The 23,950-nt window shown below is 42.5% G+C and overlaps 1 protein-coding gene across 2 annotated transcripts in view; it reads left to right on the top strand.

Moving 5' to 3' along the window:
* Positions 1–23,950, top strand: part of LOC142665235 (uncharacterized) — a 55,892-nt gene that overhangs the window by 14,757 nt on the left and 17,185 nt on the right. The window contains exons 3-7 of one of the 2 annotated variants that reach the window (XM_075844974.1): positions 6,422–6,610; positions 6,695–6,818; positions 10,079–10,192; positions 16,012–16,109; positions 16,275–16,389. In XM_075844974.1, the coding sequence (XP_075701089.1) occupies positions 6,422–6,610; positions 6,695–6,818; positions 10,079–10,192; positions 16,012–16,109; positions 16,275–16,389 (640 nt within the window). Of the gene's footprint in view, positions 1–6,421; positions 6,611–6,694; positions 6,819–10,075; positions 10,193–16,011; positions 16,110–16,274; positions 16,390–23,950 lie in introns of both variants that reach the window. The other variant, XM_075844898.1, reaches the window with a different exon arrangement.

Here is a 23,950-nt window from a genome sequence, read left to right as displayed (position 1 = left end):
CTCTCTGCTCCCTCCTGTTCGCCCTCACCTCTCCATTGATTTGTATTGGCAGGGTATATGTGCCTCTCTGCTCCTGCTCCCCCTCACCTCTCCATAGACTTCTATTGGCAGATTTTACTTGACAATGGGGTGAACAGTAAATTACAGGAAGGTAGACACCTAGTGGCAGTAACTTCACACAGAATTTTCATGAAATTTTTTTTTTTAACAGTAAGTAAATTACTAATTTGATATATATCAGGGATGCTATCAGATTAGCATATGTTTCAAAGGTTAGTGTCCATTTAACGTGTAACTAAACTTTCAGAAAACTTCTGACGTGTCATAGTGACATGTAAGAAGTTTTGATCGGTGAGGGTCCGAGCATTGAGACGCCCACCGATCGCTCAAACAATGCTGCAGAAGTGCTCGTATAAGCGCTGAGCCGCTTGGTTTCTGATTGGCTTTTCTCGGAAAGCCAATGTAGCGGTGTGTGGACTTTCGAGAAAAGCTTATCAGAAACGTAGCAGCTCAGCGCTCACCCGAGCACTTCTGTCGTTTTGTTTTAGCGAAATGTGGGGTCTCAGTGCACGTCCCCCATCGATCTAAACTTCTGACATGTCGCTATAACATGTCAGAAGTTTTCTGAAAGTTTAGGTACACTTTAAGTTATTGTATACTGACAGTGCAGTGCCCAAAAAAAAAAAATGTGAGTGCACCCAAATAAAAAGTGCTAAAGCAGTGCAAAGAAAAAAGTGCATATATGTGATATGTAAAACCTACAGGGAAGTGGATAATTATGCTTTATACTAAAATATATTATACAATAGCTAAAGTAGTAAGTATAATAGTACTAATGATGACATTAATTGCGTATATCAATTTAAAGTAACTGTGCATAATACATTTTAACTTTTTTTATCTCACAAATACATTGCCCTAATGAAATCATCAAATTTGAAAATTAATATAAATTTTGCGTGCACCGTATATAAAAGGAATCCTTATTCCTAAAATGTAAGAGATCAGAGTTATAGAGGCAGAGGAGGCACTTCTTCGGACCAGGTGTTCTTTTTCCTCACATTTCCTAAGGCAGGAAAAGCATCCTTTTTGAAATTCAAAAAAGTACGAGGTAAAAAAACATAAAACCCTTGCCTCTATACAGGAGACAAACTTTTACATTTAAACAAATTATAGAACAGAGGGACGATATACAGGGTGGGCCATTTATATGGATAGACCCTAAATAAAATGGGAATGGTTGGTGATCTTAACTTCCTGTTTGTGGCACATTAGTATATGGGAGGGGGGAAACTTTTCAAGCTGGGTGTTGACCATTTTGAAGTTGGCCATTTTGTATCCAACTTTAGTTTTTTCAGTGGGAAGAGGGTCATGTGACACATCAAACTTATCGAGAATTTCACAAGAAAAACAATGGTGTGCTTGGTTTTAACGTTACTTTATTCTTTCATGAGTTATTTACAAGTTTCTGACCACTTATAAAATGTGTTCAAGGTGCTGCTCGAGTTTCCTGGAAAGTGGATTGGTCGTCGTGGGCCAGTTGAATGGCCCCCTAGGTCTCCCAATCTGACCCCCTTAGACTTTTATCTTTGGGGTCATCTGAAGGCAATTGTCTATGCTGTGAAGATACGAGATGTGCAGCAACTGAAACTACGGATACTGGAAGCCTGTGCTAGCATTTCTTCTGCGGTGTTGCTATCAGTGTGTGAAGAGTGGGAGAAGAGGGTTGCATTGACAATCCAACACAATGGGCAGCACTTTGAACACATTTTATTAGTAGTCAGAAACTTGTAAATAACTAATGAAAGAATAAAGTAACGTTAAAACCAAGCACACCATTGTTTTTCTTGTGAAATTCTCGATAAGTTTGATGTGTCACATGACCCTCTTCCCATTGAAAAAACTAAAGTTGGATACAAAATGGCCGACTTCAAAATGGAGGTCAACACCCAGCTTGAAAAGTTTCCCCCCTCTCATATACTAATATGCCACAAACAGGAAGTAAATATCACCAACCATTCCCATTTTATTTAGGTGTATCCATATAAATGGCCCACCCTGTACATTTAATGTTCTCATTCAGTCCCTATAGAGTTATTGTATCAACCAAATATATAGCTCAGCTCTCTACTCACTGAAATATCTCAACAAGGAGATGAACAACTGGAGCAGGTAAAAAAGAGGTGAAATCCTCAACACCACAAAAAACAGAGACAAATTGGTAGTTTTTTTACTGATCAGACGGTTGTGGATGTAAAGTCTGAAGTGTTCATCAAGGGTTTGACCTTCCCCCAGCTAGCATGCAGAAAGAACGATCCAGATTTCCACTGGTGTGTGTATCTCGCTGGTACTTGTGGTTCCACACAGGAATGCAACTGCAGAAATGCAACTGCTTGCTGTGTATATCCTAGTACTTGATGTTCTAAATCTCCAGCAAGGGAGCAAATTCCACGAGTTTATTCCACACTTACAAAAACAGATATAGATAAAAGCATAAGATAAGCTCTTGTAACACACCAAGTAATGCAACCCGACCCTGGTTTTCGACCTTCCGGCTTCCTCTGCGGCATCCTTAGTGGAGGTGCTAATTAGAGCTTTTTGTGATACACTTCAGGTCACTGATTCTGCACCTTCCCCTTGCTCGGACACCATTTCTTTCCTTCAGCCACAACATTCTCAGGCTGTTTTTCGAGCCCACTTGGAACTAGTGGGTATAGTTTTTAAGAAATGGAAGCACCCAGACAAGAAGTTTTCCCACTGTAGCTGTCCGGATGTTTTCAGGAGGACATTTCTTCCATTTGGGTGCGGACTCCGGTCGTAGATCCTCAGGTTTCTCTCTTTGCCAAGGCCACTACCTTGACGATGGCGGATTAAAATTCCTTCAAGGATCGCCACGTGGACTCCTTTGCTAAAACCACTTTTGAGGCCTCGGGCTATGCCTTTTACCCAATTTTTTAATCATTCTAGTTTAGCAGAGCAGTCAGTGAATGAGCTCACAAACTCCATCATGGCCTGCTTTCAGGCGCTCCTCAGGAGGAACTAGTAGATCTGTCTCACCTACTCCAATGTGTCCAAGTATATCTGCGAAGCTGCCCGCCTGGTGACGCGGGCCTCCTCTGTCACTGTTTGCAGGACCACCTGGCACTAGGCTTGGTCTACTGATTCAGCCTCCAAGCGCTCCTTGACTGCTCCACCTTTTTCAGGGTCTCGTCTCTTTGGGCCTAGGTTGGACGAGATTAGCTCGGAAGTCACGAGTGGCAAAAGCACCTATCTTCCTCAGAATAGACCTAAGCGCACTACCTCAGCCAAAAAAGGCCAACACCACTTCCTGCAGGCAGCAGACTCGCCAGAATTAGAAGGCCAAAACTTCCCTCAACGCCAGGCCCTCCTGGCTTCCCCGACCTCAACCTTCAAAGGTTGGAACTGCAAGGCCAAGTCTACATAAAGATGCGCCCTCGACTTGACTCTGGTTGGCGGCAGGCTTCTGCACTGCAAAGACGTCTGGCTCTCTCAAATTTCGGACGCCTGGGTTCAAGAGGTAGTTGCCAACCTCCCTCCTGAGCTTTTCTTTCAGTTCGCTGTTCCACAGTCCGCATCCAGGACCGCACCCTTTTTTCAGGCAGTAAATTCTCTGCTTCTTTAGGGAGTAATCATTCCGGTACCATTGTACCATTGAACCATTGAACCAAAGGTTTCGGGGCTTTTATTCCAACCTTTTTGTCGTCCCCAAAAGGGACGGTTCAGGGGAATTCTTTCTTCTGTGGACATCAAGGACGCATATCTGCATGTTACGATCTGTGCTACCCACCAGCTCTTCTGTGTCTTGTCATTACCAATTCGTGGCCCTTCCTTTCGGTCTGACCACTTCCCCGAGTGTTTCTACAAAGGTTCTCTGTCATGATGGTTCTCCTTCGCACCAGGGGTGTGTTGGTCACCTGAACGACATCCTAATCCAGTCTCCCTCCTGAGAGGACAAGATGGCGCTACAGATCACTCTGGACACTCTGAGTCGGTTCGGTTGGATTATCAACTCGTCCAAATCTCTATCTCCTTCACAGTAGATCGTGTTTTTGGGGTCTCTGCAAAGGTCTTCCTTCATCCAGAACGTCTCTTTATTCTTCAAGAAGGGATTAGTTCCTTACAGATGGCTGTGCCGATCGTCTTCATGTGGGTTCTCAGAACCGTGGTAGCCTCAATTGAGACACGTCCATTTGCACAATTCCACTCTTGCCCTCTTCAGTGGGTGATCTTCTCCCGGTGGGACCGATCCACCGGAATCTTCTCTTCCCATCAATCTTCTGGAATTGTCATCCATTTTTCTGTGTCTCCTGCATTGGACTCTGTCTCTGTCCGGACACCTGGTGAGGGTTCAGACAGACAATGCCACGGACGTGGCCTCTCTAAATAACCGGGGAGGACCTTGCAGTGATGGCCGAGACTTACAGTATCCTGGTCTGTGCAGAAGCTCATGCTCCGGCTTTCTCAGCAGTTCACATTACCGGGTTGACAATTGGGTCACGGACTTTCTCATTCGTGAAATGGTGGATCCCCGGGGGGGTGGTCTCTTCATCAAGATGTCTTCGACCAAATTTGGCCTCAAGGTTCAATCGACGGGTCATCTGCTTCATCTCCCGAGTTCGGGATCCAGATGTATGCGCCGTGGCTGCTCTCGTGGCGTCCTGGTGGGACTTCAGTATCCTGTATCTTCCTAGCCTCTCCTGCCGTTCCTCCGACGGATCAAGGTGAAAACGATTCCTGCCATTCTGGTATCCCTGGATTGGCCGCGCCGCTGTTGGTTTGCGGACCTCTTGTCCCTGTGGCTAATGTCCTGTGGCTCTTACACCTCCGTCCTGAACTTCTCTCTCAACAACCTCTCTTCCACCAGAATTTAAGGTCGCCGCGTTTAATGGTGTGGCTATTAAAGCCGCCGTTCTGAGTTCTCATGGATTTTTGAAGATTGTTATCCTAACTTATTATACTTAAGGCCAGAAAGTCTTCTTCAGCCCACGTTTACCATCGTACATGGAAGGCTTACCTTGGTTGGTGTGAGGATCGCAAACTTCCTCCCTTGCTTTTTTCCTTATCCAGGGTTCTATCCTTTTTACAAAGGGGTTTGGATCACTGTTTAGCGCTCAGCTCCCTGAAGGGGCAGGTGTCTTCCCTTCCATCTTATTTGGTTGCCCGTTGGTGTCTAAAGCTAACATTTAAGACTTTTTTGCAGGTGGTTGCTCATGCGGTCTCCTCTTATCGTCTTTCAATCCCCTAATGGGATTAGAATTTGGTTTTGGATGTCTTACAGTCGACACCATTTGAATCCTTGAGAGACATTTCTCAGTTTTCTGTCCTGGAAGGTGATTTTTCTAGTTTCTGTGACCTCCATCCGGAGTTGGTGGCTCTCTTGTTCTCCATGTTTGACTTTACACCAAGACAAGGCGGTTCTCCGCACAGCACCTTTTTTTTTTTTTACCTAAAGTGATTTCGGCCTTCCATATGAATGAGGATATTGACTTGCCATCTTTTAGTCCTTCCCAGTCATCCTAGAGAGCATTTCCTCTACAACCTGGATATTGTCTGTGCTCTACGTATTTACCTTTCTATCACTGCTTCCTTCCGGCGGTCGGATTTCCTCTTCATCCTCCCAGAGGGTTCCAGGAAGGGTTTGGCGGCGTCTAAGGCCAGTATTGCTCGGTAGATTCGAATACTTGTTTGCGAGAACTATTGCGTCAGGGGAAAGGTTTCCCCTTTCCGGGTCACGGCCCTCTCTACCAGAGTGGTTGGGGCTACCTGGGCTGTTCGCCATCAGGCCCCTGCTCTTCAATTGTGCAAGGCGGCCACGTGGTCGTCTCTGCACACATTGGTCAAGGTCTGCCAGGTGCATACCTTTGCGTCTGCAGACACTTCTCTGGGTCACAAGGTGTTGCAGACATCTGTAAATAGCTGACTATGTCCTGTGTTATGTTCCCGCCCCTGGGGGCTACTCTGGGACGCCCCACAGTCTGTGTCCCCCAATGTAACTAACAAGAAAACAGGATTTTTTTTCTTGATTACTTGCCGTAAAATTATTTTCTTGTCCAGTTCATCGGGGGACACCGCTCCCAGCCAATTGTTTTCAAGAAATGTTTACATTTACGGTTGTCAGTTTGAGGGATTCCCCTTTCATGTTTGACGTACTTATCTTGTATCTGCTTCTCCTCCTGCTTGTGTACAGACTGAATAGCTCAGTGTCTATGGGCTGGGTATATCCCGTATGGCGAGTAACTTCATAGTGTCAAGCCACCTAGTGGCAAAAGAATATACTTACGGTCTGTGTGTCCCCCCCCCCCCCCCCATGTACTAGGCAAAAAAAAAGATTTTACAGTGAGTACTCAAAAAAATCCAGTTTTTTTTTTTCCCCCCTAAATGTCTCCTCTATTATACACAGGATTACACAATAGTGAAGAAGACATGTGGTGACTGTGCGACTCCCAACATCCATCTGCATGAGTCAGGTGGATGGAGCAGTAGTCCGAATCCCATCAAAGAGCTTCCCCCTCACTCCCGTGTACATGAGAAGAACAATAAGAAGATCTTAGAACTGATCTACAAGATGACGGAGCTGCTGACTGGAGAGGTGACACTGCTGGGAATGCTGGGAAATTCTACAGTAACAGCACTGGAGGTGTCTGGGTAATGACTGTATCATTGTGTGTGTCAGGTTCCTATAAGGTGTCAGGATGTCACTGTCTATTTCTCCATGGAGGAGTGGGAGTATCTAGAAGGACACAAGGATCTGTACGAGGAGGCCATGATGGAAAGCTACCGGCCGCGCACATCACAAGGTATGAAGGGACAGATAGATATGTATGTTTAGCGTTACTGTAGGCACTGGCAGCCGCGTTGGAGCCTTTTATACCGTCATGTGCAGTACATATACGCGTGTGTTCAATGACATGTAATTTACGAGCTCCACAATTTTGATTCTTTTCACATCGCATTAGAGCCCTAGGTTTTCTGTATACACGTATGTCCACTGTGTCTATGGGGCTCCATTTACCCAACAGATGCCAAAAGAGTGTGATTTTGGCTTTCAACAGGTTGGTATCATAGACAAGGCTATTCTATGCAGATTCATCCAGCAAAACAATTTATGCAATCACCGTATACATTTTTTTTTTTTACATGGGAGCTCAAGGACACTGTATGCCACTATATTACTATACAATGTATAAGTTAGGAAACCCTCCTGATGTATACCTCTGACAGAAGGCTCAAACCTGATGTGAACAGATCCATCCTTTCATAGTGATAGTACAGCATAGCATACTTCTACCTTCATGTCTGATAGTCACTAGTCACTCTACAAGCAGCGTACAATTACTATACACGACTGGAGGAGGAGGTCGGATCATTGTGTACTTCTCAGTAGGTCTGCACGATGCATCGAAATATCGATACTCTTTCGATGTCGTGCACCCCCAAACGGTTCTATACCGTGGATTTGTGTATTTCGATACTAAGCTGTGCGGCCACACCGCTTACTAACACATGAATGTAGTCACTGGCAAAATGTGATCCGGCCGGAGCCGCACTAATGAGCAGCGGCGCCGGCCCTGAAGTCAGAGAACATGGCAGGCGCACAGCACCTGCAATGTTCTATCTTCAGTGCCCCGCCAGCCTCGTCACATTATGCTGCACATTTGTGCCCGCGCGATCAGGAGCAGGGCAATGGCAGTATTCCACAGCCGCAGCCCCGCTCTAACGGTGGAGATCAGAGAAACCTTTTGATCTTCACCACTATTTCCTTGTATGCCATGATCAAAGCTGACTGCAGCATTCAAGGGGAAAATGAGAAGGGGGACTCCCCTTAATTGCGTCACAGGGAATTCCTGTGACGCGATCGAGGGACATACCATATATGGATTTACAGCCCAGGGTTCATTGAAGGACCCCAGGACTGTCTCACTATATTTCCTGTTGTTAGGACATACTGATACGGATCTCCTTACATCTGCCTGTGTACTATTAATACACAGGCTTATGTACTGGCATGTAGATATATGCCAGTAAATTAAAGCTAAAAAATAAAAGTTATAAAGTAATAAAAAAATATAATGTTCAATAGAAAAATATTTTTTTTTTTTTTTACAACAAACATTATAATACGTTCCAATACATAAAATAATATACACATATTTAGTATCAACACGACCTGCACAACAAATTTAAAACGTCATTTATGATTATTGGTGAATGCTTTTTATCGGTGAAGTGTTTTTTTTCTGCGTTTTTGTTGAAATAAAAATGTACGGTATATAAATTAAGCGATAATGTAAACGTACCATAAAACAAAGTCTCCTGCAGCTTCGTCAAGCAAAAAAATTAAAGTTATGAACGCGGGAGAAAAAAATAACAAAATTGTTCTGTCCTCTAGGCCAAAATTTACAGTGTCCCTAAGCGGTTTACCCAAATGTTGCCATTATGTGAGGGAAATGATGGGGTCACTGATTATTTATTAATGTGAGGCACGTGGTGGTATGAATTTTGAACCTCCATGTGCCTCACATTAATAGTAATTAACACCTATCATGTACCTGACACATCAACCCAATGTTGCCCATTATGACGGTGAGGAGGAACATGATGGGGTTAATTACTATTAATGTGAGGTACATGGAGATTCAAAATTCCTAAGACCAGGTGCCTCATATCAACGACTTGAAGGAATTCTTTTTTTTTTTCTGTTTTTTTTTTTTTTGTATTGTTGGCAAAGTATAATTTTGGTATTACAAATTGCAATACTACATGAAGTATCGGTATCGAAGTCCAAATTCTGGTAGCGTGACAGCCCTACTTCTCACTATAAGTCATACTCCAGTTTATCATCCCTGTCAGACCAGGCAGGTGTGCTTCTAGTATTAGATGTACGAAATAGACTGGCTGTTAACAACCGCAATATGTCATGGGCTTAACTAGGGTACATATGTTCACATGGTATTAAGTTAATTTCAAAAAGTGTGCTCACCAGATACTTTATAATATCTATAGTTCCTCAATGACGGAGTGCAACGGAGGGGAGCTTGTATAGAAGGAGAAAAAGAAGGAATCTAGCATACTATGAGTAAGAACATTTTGTTCGAAACGCATAATTGTCTAGACGGCTAACGTGCTCTGTCTTGGAATTTTAACTATATTTGCCGAATAAATTTGTACATTTTAAGGATGTGCCAGAAGATTCCTTCTTTTTCTCCTTCTATACATTGACTAATCTCTCCAACATGGGGATTGTAAAGTTCTACTATGTGGGAACAACAGACAACATGACAATCATGAGGAAAGCTGTTCTGCAGGTTCAGTGTGAGATCTACTAATACTGGTGTCTACTCTTCTGAATATGGATAAGACGTTCTGCTAGTAGATCCTTAAACAATTAATAAAAAATGATATTATAAAAAAACAAAACAATTCTTCCCTTACAAGTTGAAAGAAAAATAATAACCACTGTGCATATGTGCTGTAAGTATATATTCATGGCAGACAGGAGGTCCCTGGCTCTTTTAGTCAGCAGAGTGCTGCTTTACTCCTTAACAGTCACATTAAAATTGGAAAAATTGGCCCGTTACTTTTCTTGTAAATATTTTGTTTATGTCAAAAAGAATATATAGTTGGTGAATATTAATCCCTTTAATGATGTCGCTGATTTTGGATTTAAATCCCAATAAAACTATCTGCCCCTGCATATGGTTGGACATATCTTTATTTGATCATAAATGTAGCCTTGGTTTTTTTTTCAGGATGAACTATAGATTTTTTATTAACCATTTTCAAGGAAAATGAATGTAACATTCAATTTATTTTATGATGAAAATATAAAAAAAAAACCTCAATGTATACACCAGAGTTTTTTTTTAGTTTCAACTTATCGTCATGTTTTTTATTGAAGGTTATATTTTGGGTTTGGGGTATGGAAGATCTCATTTATAAAAATAAGTAATCAAAACTAAATTGATTTACCCTAGAGAAGAGAAGGCTGTGATATCTTTATATAAATATGTACAGTAAATGTCCCTATAAAACAAACAATTTATTCTTTTCGCAGCAGATAACACGGAGTCACTGCTTACGATTAAAGGAAGTGCAATGTCATCACGAAGTTCGAAAGCCGCATGTCACTGTCCAAACCGTAAAGTTATGGAACCCGCTCCCACAGGATTTGGTAATGGCTCTAATTGTGACTAGATATAAGGAAGGGTTAGATATCCTCCTTGTAAAACACCAATATGCAAGGCTACTGGTAGTAATTTAGAATGTGGATACAGGGACCTGTCCGATTGTCAACCGGCGCAGAAAGATGCGGGGAGTGGGCACACTGGGCCGTGCCGCATAGCGGGATGGCAGCTGGCCAAACAGGTAAAGTACAGAGTTCAATAATTCAGTGAGGATACCTGAGGCAACATAGACAGTAGCAACACAGAAGGTTTTATCAGAGAAATACTACTAAATATGTATTGTCCAGATTCTGCAGTTTTTAGAAATGTCCCAAATGTGTCTCTAGTGTTCTCGTGGATTAAAACACAAGCCCTAGAAGCAAAGAAGCACCTAGTGCATTTTGAGGCCTCTTTTTTTTATTAGAATATATTTTAGGCAGCGTGCCAGGTTTGAAGAGGTGTTGAGGTGCCAAAACAGTAGAAATCCCCCAATAGTGACCCCATTTTGGAAACTACACACCTCAAGGAATTCATTTATGGTTGTTGTTATCATTTTGACCGCACAGTTTTGTCCCAGCACAGCTGTGAAATTTAAAAAATGTCATTTTTTCCAATAAGATGTCATTTGTGATCAAAATTTCTTATTTTCACAGGGAACAAAATACCCCATTTTGTTGCCCAATTTCTCCTGAGTGCAGCAATACCTAATAATTTGTGGCGATAAACTGCCATTTGGGTCCATGGGTGGCCTCAGACGGGAAGGAGCGCTGTGTGTTCTTTGGAGTTTAGATTTTGCTGGATTGGTTTTCGGGTGCAGACTTTGCACCTCTTTTGACTTTTTCCCTTCTTGCCAGTTTGGGGAACTTCTCCTGGAAAGTGTTGCCCTGTTACGATGCGTGTGGCCTCGCTTACAGAAGTACTGGGTGCCCCTTCTACTTGGTCCCTAAAAATTAGTTTCTTGATCACCACCTCTTGAAATTCCAGGAAAGTTCCCGTCTGGCTTGTACATCGACTTAGCACGTACGCATTGTATAATGCCATCTGTATGATGTGCAAGGCCAACTTCTTATACCACACCGCATGGCGCTGTAGGGCTTCAGGACTTGATCTGACAAGTCCACCCCTCCCATGTACCTATTGTAGTCCAGGATGCAATCTGGTTTGGGGGTCTCTGTACTGGTACCTCGTACAGGTACATGGGTACTGTTGTGACCATGTATTGTTGTCAATACAAGGACATCTCTCTTGTACTTGGCGCACAATATGTTTCTGCTAGAATGTGCCCTGCTCTCACCCCGTCTGAGTGTTTGCCCAAGCAGAGTCTTAGGGAGGGCTCTCAGATTTCTTCTAGCAGTGCCGCATGACGCAGTACTTCTGGAAGTGAGGCAGTTGAAGAGTGGGATGCTGGTATAAAAATTATCCAGGTAGAGGTGTTCACCCTGGAGCAGCAGTAGGTGCACCAAATCCCACACAATTTTTGCATTAACTGCCAGTAAGGGGGGGCATTCTGGGGGCTGAATACTGGTGTCCTTCCCTTCATATACTAAATTTGTAGGTATAGCCTGATGCACTCTCGCAGAGCTTATACATCTTCACGCCATACCTTGCCCTCTTACCCGGCAGATACTGGCGGAATTGAAGCCTCCCTTTAAAATGTACCAAAGACTTATCAATAGAAATACAATTCTCAGGGGTGTATGCTTGGGGAAAACCGGGCACTGAAACGGTCTAATAGGGGTCTCCATTTATACAAATGGTCAAATCTGGGGTGATCTTGGGGTGGGCACGACTCATTATCAGTATAATGTAAGAAGCGAAGTATTGCCTAATTTATTTCTTTTGTTAGGTTCCGGTTCAGTTCTGAAGTTGATTTGAGGGGACTATATATTAGAAACCCCTATGAAACACACCATTTTAGAAACTAGACCCCTCAAAGTATTCACAGCAGCATCTAGAAAGTTTATGAACCCTTTAGGTGTTTCATGGGAATTTAGAGCAAAGTAGAGGTGAAATTTAAATTATTATTTTTTTGTCAGAAAATCCTTAAGGCCAGATTCACACGAGCGTGTGCGTTTTGCACGCGCAAATGGTCCTCAAAAGCTGTGTGTCATAAGCATATGATGCGTGGCTGCGTGACTTTCGCGCAGCCACCATCATTATGACACTCTGTTTTCATGTTTGTAAACAGAAAAGCACGTGGTGCTTTTCTGTTTTCATTCATAGTTTTGACTACTGTAGCGCGCATCACACGCGGCACACGGAAGTGCGTCCGTGGGCCGTGCACGGTTTTCATTCACCCATTGACTTCAATGGGTGCGTGATGCGCGAAAAACTGCCAAATATAGGACATGTCGTGAGTTTTACGCAGCGGACATACGCTGCGTGAAAATCACTGACATTCTGAACGGCCCCATTGACTAACATAGGTATTGGTATTAATTTGAATGGGAGCTGTGTAATACTAGATACATCTTAAACATATGGCTGCCCACAGTTTTGTCAAACAATATAAATTGATGGTTGGAGCATTCACAAACAAACTGGAACCAATAGCGCACAACTGCGCTCGCTAGACCAGCTTCCTTTTTGAGAAGGTTTGTCCAGTTAGAACAATTAATTTTAGTGTTATTCTGCCAGGTCTCCTATTCTTTCCTATCAGAGAGCAGTATAGAATCGTAGGGTAGATCCTGAAATTTGGGACACACATTTTTCTATGACTTCATTCTGTATTTTCATGTCAAAAGCGATTTGTATGCTGCCAGGACTCTACAAACTACTGCTGCTTATTTGTGTAACGAACTTGGATCGTTTCCTGACCATGTCTCTGCCTTACGCTACAAATTGCTGCTTATCTGCGTTCCAAACATGGACTATTACTTGACTACTTTAGCGATTATCGCCACCTCCCAGACTGAACTCCAAGTCCGCTACAGACCTTGACCTATTCCTTGTTTTACCTTGTGTTTGTGCAGTACATGATGCTGGAAGTTGTTAAAATCAGCTCTCTCCAGACATTGAGAACTCTTAGCTGCTAATCTTTGATATGGGGACTTCTACTTAACATATCTGTGTGCATTTATAGGAATGGTAATTCAAGAGGGGAACAAAAAGTCATATTCTGTGACATGCCGCACATTTGTAGTGTGGAGAATGGGCAGTTGTACCGGGTGTATGTTACTCCCAGTCATCAATCTCTGCCAGTGTCTTAAGCTATTAGTTTGCAAAACTAAGATATACAGAGATCAGCCATAACATTAAAACCACCTGCTTAATATTCTGCAGGTCCTCCTCTTGCTGCCAAAACAGCTCTGAGCCATCGAGGCATGGACTCCACAAGACCTCTGAAAGTGTCCTGTTGTATCTGGCACCAAGAGGTTAGCAGCAGATCCTTTTATTTCTTGTAAGTTGGGATGTGTGACCTCCCTAGACTGGACTTGTTTTTCCAGCACATCCTACAGATGCTTTATCTGATTGGGATTTGGGGAATTTGAAGGTCAACATAGTCATGTTTCTCTAACTATTCCTGAACAATTTTTGTGGTAGGGCGCATTATCCTGATGAACAAGGCCATTGCCATTAGGAGATACGTCTGGCATGAACAGTTGTACTTGGTCAGCAAAAACATTTAGCTAGGGGGTGAGTGTCCAAGTAAAAACCCCCTTTGAATGCCAGTACCCAAGGTTTCCCAGCAGAACATTGCCGAGAGAAGCACCCTGACTCCACTGCTTGCCTTCTTCCCATGGTGCATTCTGGTGCCACCTCTTCACTGGTGAAGCGACGCACCCGCCTGTCCACATGATGTGAAAGGAAACATGATTCATCAAAGCAGGCCACCTTTTACCATTTCTCCATGGTCCAGTTCTGATGTTCACGTCCCCATTGTAGGGGCTTTGGGCAGTTGATAAGGATCCGCGTGGGCACTCCGACCAGTCCATGGCTGCGCAGCCCCAAACACAGAAAGCAGCGATGCACTGTGTGCCCGACCTTTCTATCATACCAGCAGTAACTTTTTAAACAATTTGTGCTACAGTAGCTCTTCTGTGAGATCAGACTAGAAGGGCTAGCCTTTGTTTCCCGCTTCCATAGCTAAGCCTGGCTCATTGCTGGCTCACCATATGTCTTCCTGTTGTAGGTACTAACTACTGAATATAGGAAGCATCCCTACCGTTTTGGAGATGCTTAGACCCAGTCGTCTAGCCTTCACAATTTAGCTATTGTGAAAGTAGCGGAGATCCTTAAAGAGGCTCTGTCACCAGATTTTGCAACCCCTATCTGCTATTGCAGCAGATAGGCGCTGCAATGTAGATTACAGTAACATTTTTATTTTTAAAAAACGAGCATTTTTGGCCAAGTTATGACCATTTTTGTAGTTATGCAAATGAGGCTTGCAAAAGTCCAAGTGGGTGTGTTTAAAAGTAAAAGTCCAAGTGGGCGTGTATTATGTGCGTACATCGGGGCGTTTTTACTTCTTTTACTAGCTGGGCGTTCTGACGAGAAGTATCATCCACTTCTCTTCAGAACGCCCAGCTTCTGGCAGATCACGCTGTGACGTCACTTCCCCAGGTCCTGCATCGTGTCAGACGAGCGAGGACACATCGGCACCAGAGGCTACAGTTGATTCTGCAGCAGCATCAGCGTTTGCAGGTAAGTCGATCTTACCTGCAAACGCTGATGCTGCTGCAGAATCAACTGTAGCCTCTGGTGCCGATGTGGCCGACACGATGCAGGACCTGTGAGTGACGTCACAGATCTGCACTGTCAGAAGCTGGGCGTTCTGAAGAGAAGTGGATGATACTTCTCTTCAGAGCGCCCAGCTAGTAAAAGTATTAAAAACGCCCCGATGTACGCACATAATACACGCCCACTTGGACTTTTACTTTTAAACACACCCACTTGGACTTTTGCAAGCCTCATTTGCATAACTACAAAAATGGTCATAACTTGGCCAAAAATGCTCGTTTTTTAAAAATAAAAACGTTACTGTAATCTACATTGCAGCGCCTATCTGCTGCAATAGCAGATAGGGGTTGCAAAATCTGGTGACAGAGCCTCTTTAAGCTTGTCCTTGGTTTCCAACACATCAACTTAAAGAACTGACTGTTAACTTGCTGTCTAATATCTCCCACCCCTTGTAAGGTGCCATTGTCATGAGATAATCAACATTATTCACTTCATCCGTCAGTGGTTTTGATGTTTTGGCTGAGAGATGTATATTCATAGGTGTAAGTCTTCATTTGCGTACCTCTTTAAAGCTATCTCAGAGCTTCTTGTTTCTTGTCCAGGAATGGGAGGCAGTCTCTCTCATGGTGTGGTCATGGGCTCACAGAAAATCACTTTCTGGTAAATGTAATTTTTTTTCTTCCCTATTGCCCATAATCGCACCCGACAAAGGAACCTTGGGGGTATATAAATGTATAACTTTCGCTAACACCTCAGTGGTTTCCCCATCCCTTCTGGAGAGGAAACTTTGAGTAGTTGTTTTCTATACTACAGGTACTTTTGTCTGACAGGCCAGAGTACGCTTTAGGCCTCCAAGGCGCTGTGAACTCGGCACGGGATGAGAACCACAACATTGTCATTTAAGCACTGATAAATAAATAAATTACTAAATATAGAATTGAAAGTGTTGAGAGAAGAAATTCCTGTCCAGGAGGGAGGCAATCTCATGGTGACGTCATGGTCTCACGGAAAACCAATTACCAATAAATGTAATACATTTTTATGTTTTTATTTTTTTAATTTGCACCAGGGAAAGGGAACTTGGGAGTATATAGACAGGTATACAGTAGGTTATATATTCAGTCACTGTGTGTTTGTCTCCCCACAGATGGATCCAGTAGGAGAAATCCACCAGAGAGAAGTCCCAGTCCCCTGTATTCCCAGGACTGTCCAGAGGAAAATCACAGTGTCCCAGAGATTCATCAGGTAGATGAAGCTGAGCCCTATACCAGATCTATATAGGGGGTGTGGATCTTTTTGGTCCTGCGGTCATAGATGTGGTCATAGATTTTGGTGGTTTCTTATGTTGATCTGTTAGATTCTTCGCACTCTCTGCTGTACTGTACTGAATTGTTACATATGTGAAATCAGGGGGAAGATCTGACTAATATTAAAGTGGAGGATGAAGCAGAAGAAGATCAGATGAGGGGCGATCAACCGTGTAAGAGTGAAGGGGAGGAGGTAATTCCAGGAGATGTTACCACAGGTAAGTAATATTGAATTTAGAAAGTGAATTTTGAGGTTTCTTAAGGTGAGGTTCCTCCTTAGTTCTACATTACAATAACACTTCAGACTAGGGATGCACGATGCATCGAAACTTCGATACTGTTTAGATGCCGTGCACCCTTAAACGGTTCGATACCGTTATTTCATTTATTTGGATACTAAGCTGTGCGGCCGCACAGCCTAGCATTGTAACACATGAATGTATGAGAGCGGGGCTGCAGCTGTGTGATACAGTCATTGCCCCGCTCCTGAGTCCTGACAAGTGCCCGCGGTCTTCATGAGGTGATGCGACCAGCGCTGCACTAATGAGCGGCGACACTGAAGACAGAACAAGACGGGCGCACTACAAAACATCCCCGTGTTCTGTCTTCAGTGCCTGCGCTCATTAGTGCAGCGCCGCCACATCACCTCATGCTAACTGCGCGCAAACTTGTTGTCAGGAGCGGGGCAATGACTGTATTACCCAGCCACAGTCCTGCTCTAACGGCGGAGATGAGAGAAACCCCTCATCTCCGCCGCTATTCCCCTGTATGATGCGATCAAAGCTGACCACAGCATTCAAGGGGTCAATGAGAAGGAATGCCCCTTGGATCGCGTCCCAGGGAATCCCTGTGACGCGATTGAGGAACATACCATATATGGGCAGACAGCCCAGGGTCCATTAAAGGACCCCAGGGCTGTCTTACCATATTTCCTGTTGTTAGGGCATACTTAGGTATGTCCTAATAACTTCCTGTGTACTATCTGTACACAGGCTAATGTACTGGCATATAGATATGCCAGTACATTAAAGTTTAAAAATAAAAAAGTAAAAGCATAGTAATGTTAAATAATAGAAATACACATACATATTTTTTTTTACAATAAACCTTAAAATAAGTTTCAATACATTAAACAACAAATTTTTTGCGTCATTTATGATGTGTACGCTGTAAAAAATAAAATAAACGACTTTCTTTCACTTATTAATGTGAGGCACGAGGTGTGATGAATTTAACCTCCATGTGCCTCACATTAATAGTAATTAAGCCCATCGTGTACCTTACCCATTATGACTGAGGAACATGATGGCGTTAATTACTATTAACGTGAGACACATTCAAAATTCATCACACCACGTGCCTCACATCAGAAAATGGAAGAACTTTTTTTTTTTTTTTATTACTGTTGGCAAAGTATAGTTTTGGTATCGAAAATCGCAATACTACACAAAGTATCGGTATCAAAGTCCAAATTCTGGTATGGTGACAACCCTACTTCAGACAATGTGTTATACATCGTGCAGGACCTGAGGGAGCTGTGACTGCACATAGAAGTTCTCTACAAAGTGTTCTATGAATCCGGTCATGCACTAGGCTTAGCATCAGTCTTTTGGGAGCGCCAGCCTGGATTAAAAGCTGCATTAACGGCCGGATCCGACAAAACTCAGTTTAATCACTTAAAGGCAATGTGTCCCGAAATTATTTTTTTTTAATATAATATTGGTTTTAGTTTGATATTTAAATACATTTTATTTATTTGTGTTGTTGTGTTTTACTTTTTAAGTTTTTCATTCTTTTACTTCTCTATGGGGGCTGCCATTTTTTTTTCCATCTCTGTGTGTGTCGATTAACGACACATACAGTGATGGAATATGGCACACACATCCCCATAGAGAATACGAACGGGAGCCATTCCATTCACTATAGCGTACGCGGTCTGTGTGGGAGCGGCGCATGCACCGCTCCCACACAGTCCAAATGGAAGGTCTTCGGCCGAGCGACATCCGGCGCCATGTCTTGTGGACCGGAAGCCGCGGCCGGACAGTACTCCGGACGCTTCTTCCGGGAATGTGTTCAGAAGCAAGCGGAGGGAGCAGACGGACCGGAGGGAGAGGCGTCGGCAGGAGCAGGTAAGTCATTTTTGTGTTATAACCACTGTATGAAAGCCTACTACACTGTGTAGTCGCTCAAAAAATGACGGCATATTCAATCCCCTCCTTTCTCCTGGCACTAGCCAGGATAAAGGAGGGGGGATTGTTTGAGGACACTAGTGTCTTCTCAAATTTTGCAGCATAAAGCAATATGGTTGCTTTACCACATGCCAATGCTGCAATTTTGGGAATTGCTCCCTCTAGTGACCAGCACAGGGAAATGTTATAAATTAGAATCTAATTTATAATATTTCCCGACTTGTGAAAAAATTAAAAAAATTAGAACAATGTCTAATCATGTATACACTAACTGTTTAACTAAAAAAAAATAAAAAAATTTCTAGCGACACATTCCCTTTAAGCACCTCCATTAGTGCTGATCAAGGGCTTCCTTTGACACTTCCAATCTTGACACTGTTAGGGTGGTTTCACACTCAGTGTGTTGTTTGTGGCGTTCCTGGCGGGTTTTTTTAGTGCCAAAAAATGCTGCGTCCAGGAGCTACGTGAAAATCTATAGTGAAACGTAAAATGCAATACAAACCGTGCTTTTTTTTATTTGATGTTTTTCCATTCTATTGCTATGCGTTTTTGGTTTTTATTTGGGTCCATGGTGTTTTTTTCCCCAAAGATTTACACCTGGACAAGCGATCAGATCTCCGCTATAATCTGGTGTACACTAAATAGCACTTTTGGAACATCTCTTCTGGAAGGTCTCCTTTAAGCGTCTTTTTATAAGCCAGTAGGTTTAAATATGTGCGTGCGTGTTTTTTTTTTTTCGGTTAATACAATCCTCCAGATCCATGAATATAAATGTTTTCCGTTCACCGACGATCTTCTGATCTACATTACGAAAACGCATATTTCTTTACCCACCCTGATGTCTGAGTTGCCATGCTTTTGAGAACGGTCCAACTTCAAGAATAATTTTCTAAATCCGAAGCTCTTCATTTCTTACTCTTCTCTCCCCCCCCCCCCCCACTAGCTGAAGATCATTGAAAACCCCACTTGTTCTTTGTATGACCTGTTGTTTGTATCACATATTCAGGTGTCCACATTTTTCTCGCCATGAATTTAGTCTCCTTAATGTAACAGTTTACCAAAGAGCCGACCTCTTGGAACAATAAGGAAATGTCCTGGTTCGTTAGATGTAATATTTTAAAGATGAACCTGCTGCCTCGAGTACTATACCTCCTGCAGACTTTCTCCATCAACATCCCATCCTCCTTTTTGGAGATGTGTTCTACGTTGCTTTGGTTCTTTTATTTGGTGATCGGGACGTTCTAGGATTTGCAGAAAGGTTTGTGCTCTGCTGAATGGCTGTCGGTGGGTTTGGTATGCCGGACTGTCACCTATGCTATTTGGCCTATTCTCATTCCCGCCTTATGGAAATGTTTCATAATGCTGCAGCTAAATTGTTGGTATGTATTGCACAAAATATCTGTCCTAGTGCCTTAACTACACCTCCTTGGACCTGGGCCCTTACAACACCCTTGTCATTCAGTACATATCACACCATAGCTACCCTACAGGCTGTGGGAGTCAGTGGCTCCCTTATTGACCCTAAGGGTCTGCTTCTACCAATCAATGATAATTTCATTTTTCCACCTGGCCTTTCCTCCAATTCTTTCTAAGAGGTTCAAAGCACGCCCTCTATGCTTTTCTCAGGTCTTATCAGACGGGAAACTGGTCCCCATCTCTACAATCCTCTGAGGTTAACCTCCCACAGCTCGTAGAACCTTTAACCCGTTAGGGACCGGCCCATCGTGTTTCTACGTCGGTCACTAACGGGCCTTATTCCGATGCCATAGACTTTTTACGTCGCGGCATCGGAACAAGTAAACAGAGCAGGGAGCTGTCAAATCTCCCTGCTCTCAGCTGCCAGAGGCAGCTGAGGGCTGGGAGCGTCCCTGCTCTGCCGTGTGAGATCGATATTAGTATCGATCTCACACGTTTAACCCCTCAGATGCGGTGCTCAATAGCGAGCACCGCATCTGAGTTGTTTTGGAGAGAGGGAGGGAGCTCCCTCTCTCTCCCACCGACACCCTGCAATACGATCGCCGAGTGTCTGTGTCTCTAATGGCAGCCGGGGGTCTAATAAAGGCCCCCAGGTCTGCTTGGAGTGAATGCCTGCTAGATCATGCCGCAGGCATGACCTAGCAGATGCCTGTCCGTGTTAAACGGACAGGCAGTAATACACTGCAATACAAAAGTATTGCAGCGTATTATAAATGCGATCGCAGAATCGCATATTATAGTCCCCTAATGGGACTAGTAAAAAAGTGAAAAAAAAGTTTAATAAAGTTAATTTAAAAAAAAATGAAAAACCCAGCTTTTCCCCTTACAAACTGCTTTACTATTAAAAAAACTAAATAAAGTTACACATATTTGGTATCGCCGCGTCCGTAACGACCCCGACTATAAATCTATTACATTATTTAACCCACACGGTGAACGCCGTAAAAAAATTAATAAAAAACTATGGAAAAATTGCTGTTTTCTGTGAATACTGACTTTCAAAAAATGTGATAAAAAGTGATCAAAAAGTCGCATCTACTCCAAAATGGTACCAATAAAAACTACAAGTCGTCCCGCAAAAAAAAAGCCCTCATACAACCACATCGGCGAAAAAATAAAAACATTACGGCTCTTCAAATATGGAGACACAAAAACAAATAATTTTGAAAAAAAAGCCTTTTTACTGTGTAAAAGTAGTAAAACATACAAAAACTATACAAATTTGGTATCGTTGCAATCGTAACAACCCGCTGAATAAAGTTATTGTGTTATTTATATCACACGGTAAACGGCGTAGATATAGGACGCAAAAAGAGTGGCGAAATTTCAGATTTTTTTCTATTCCCCCCCCCCAAAAAAAAGTTAATAAAAGTTAATCAATAAATAATATGTACCTAAAAATGGTGCTATTAAAAAACACAACTTGTCCCGCAAAAAACAAGACCTTATACAGCTATGTCGATGCAAAAATAAAAGAGTTATAGCTCTTGGAATGCGACGATTGAAAAACGTAAAAAATAGCTTGGTCATTAAGGTCCAAAATAGGCTGGTCATTAAGGGGTTAATAATAACAATAATAATCTTTATTTATATAGCGCCAACATATTACGCAGCACTTTACAATTTAGAGGGAACATGAAACAAACAATATCAGACATTACATAGTGACAAAGTTAATTTACAATTCAAAGAAGAGGAGTGAGGACCCTGCTCGCAAGAGCTTACAATCTATGAGGAAATAAGGGAGACACAAAGTGTAACAGTTTGTTCTGTACAATGGTCCGGCCATTTTTATACACATGGGGTGGTACACATAAAGCTGCATGAGCCGGTCACCAGCCAGTATCCGTGTAAGACGGACATGAAGAGGAGTGTTACGGAATCTTATTCTGATGACTAATGTAAAAGGGGGGCCATGGAAAGGAGTCTGTTTAGGGAATGTTATAGGCCTGTCTAAAAAGATGCGTTTTCAGGGCACGTTTAAAACTGTGGATATTGGGGAATTAATCTGATTTGTCTGTGGTAGCACATTCCAGAGAACTGGTGCAGCACAAGAAAATCTTGGAGACAGGAGTGGGAGGTTTGGATTATAGAGGACTTTAATCTAAGGTCGTTGGCAGAATGTAAAGCGCGAGTAGGCTAGTAGACAGAGATGAGGGAGGAGATGTAAGGAGGTGCAGCACTGTGGAGAGCTTTGTGGGTAAGAGTAATAAGTTTGAATTTTATTCTGAAGGGAATGGGCAACCAGTGCAGTGACTGGCACAGGGTAGAGGCGTTGGTGTAGCGGTTGGTTAGAAAGATGAGCCTGGCTGCTGCATTAAGGATAGATTGGAGAGGGGAGAGTTTAGTGAGGGGAAGACCGACTAGTAATGAGTTACAGTAGTCAAGACGAGAGTGAATCAGAGCAACAATGAGAGTTTTGGCTGTTTCAACCTTTGAATTCCTTCAGCTACAACACTTCTATTCTACAACCACACGCTCTGCCAATCTTCATCAATTCTTGTCGACATTTGATAAAATGTTTGTCTTCTTTCTGCCTCCGGCACGCAATGTCACTAGTTTATAACTCGTTGTTTTCCTTTAGAGTCCACCAGCTCTTCCCATATTGAAGTGCATGGAAGTCTCAACTGGATAAGTAATTCCAAGTGTTTTTTTTTGGTTTTTTTTAAAGGCAAATCTTATTAAGACCTCAAGAAAATTGTCCAGGTACAAAAGATGCACATCATAAATATCATTCACAATAAGTATCTCAAGAGTATTAAATTGTAAAAGGTCAAGTATTAACAAAAATATAAGGATTCAGTTATGCATATATCAATTTAGTGACCCAAACAAAGAAATGCAAGAAAAAGACATGAGAAATGCAGTCCATAATAAGTACATAGTGGAGGAATAGGAGGACCAGTATACAAATCGGTAGTCTCATAGCATAAACAAACTTATTATTAACCCCTCAAGTACACGGCCAATTTTAATTTTTTTATTTTAGTCCCGCCCCCCCACACAACTTTTCTTATTTTTTCCCAACAACCTGTCCATATGAGGACTTGTTTTTTGCGGGACAAGATGTAGTTTTTCATGGCACCATCTTTTGGTGTGTTTTGTTTTTAACGACGTTCATTGTGCACGTAAAAACTACATGTTCACTTTATTCTGTGGGTTGATACAATTACGGTGATACCAAATTTATGTTTTTTGTTTTTTTTTAACTTTTAGAAATAAACTATTTGTTAAAAAAAAATGTTTTCTGTCACCATATTCTAGGAGCCATCACTTTTTTTTATTTTTAAGTTGATTGAGTAATGTGAGGGATATTTTTTGCGGGGAGAGCTGTAGTTTTTATTGGTACCAGTTTGAGGTACGTGCGACTTTTTATTCTATTTTTTTAAGTTAAGGTGACCAAATAACAGCAATTTGGGCGTTTAAACTCTTTATTTTTTTTTACGGCGTTCACCGAGTAGGGTAAATACCGCTATATTGTAATAGTTCAGACTTTTACAGATCACTACTAAAAATAACTGGACATTCCTAAAACATATGCAAAAAGGAACCATCTGCTCTGTGGCAACGTAGACACATAGGTGAATCTACTTTTTCCATGTTAAACAACTTAGGAGTGTAATATATATGATGGAAAAATGTAATCTGGATGAGACGGTCTCTTGCCAAGTTTAAAGGACCAGTTATAGAACCTAATATCTCCTTTTGATCATTAGAAGATATGGAGGGAAGAGCTTGGGACCAGCAGTCCAGAGCCCTATCAAACTTATTAAATGAGACACGTAATAATTGTGTATAAAGTATGGGCTTAACCAATGTGTCCTGTGCCACACGGGTTCTACCAAAGTGGTGTCCTAGGGGACCAGGTCACCTCTTCGGACCGGAAAAGTAACCGTAACCTTCAGGGTAGTCTGCATCAGGATTGTGAGTTAGTGACCTGGGGGGGCCTGTCTATACAAGGAGTTAACTAGGGCCTTGTAGGAGCCCAAGAGTGATGCCTCGAGATCTGTACAAGGATTAAAGTGTCTGAGTAAACCACCAGCAAACATAAACCAGTTGACTGGCCATCAAATAAAGATAGAGATATGGAAGGGCCAGACCACCTTGCTCAGTG

Source organism: Rhinoderma darwinii, chromosome 1 (assembly GCF_050947455.1).
Source record: "Rhinoderma darwinii isolate aRhiDar2 chromosome 1, aRhiDar2.hap1, whole genome shotgun sequence".
Classification (NCBI taxonomy): Eukaryota; Metazoa; Chordata; class Amphibia; order Anura; family Rhinodermatidae; genus Rhinoderma; species Rhinoderma darwinii.
The sequence above is the reverse complement of the archived record's forward strand: the minus strand, read 5'-3'. Positions and strand labels throughout refer to the sequence as shown.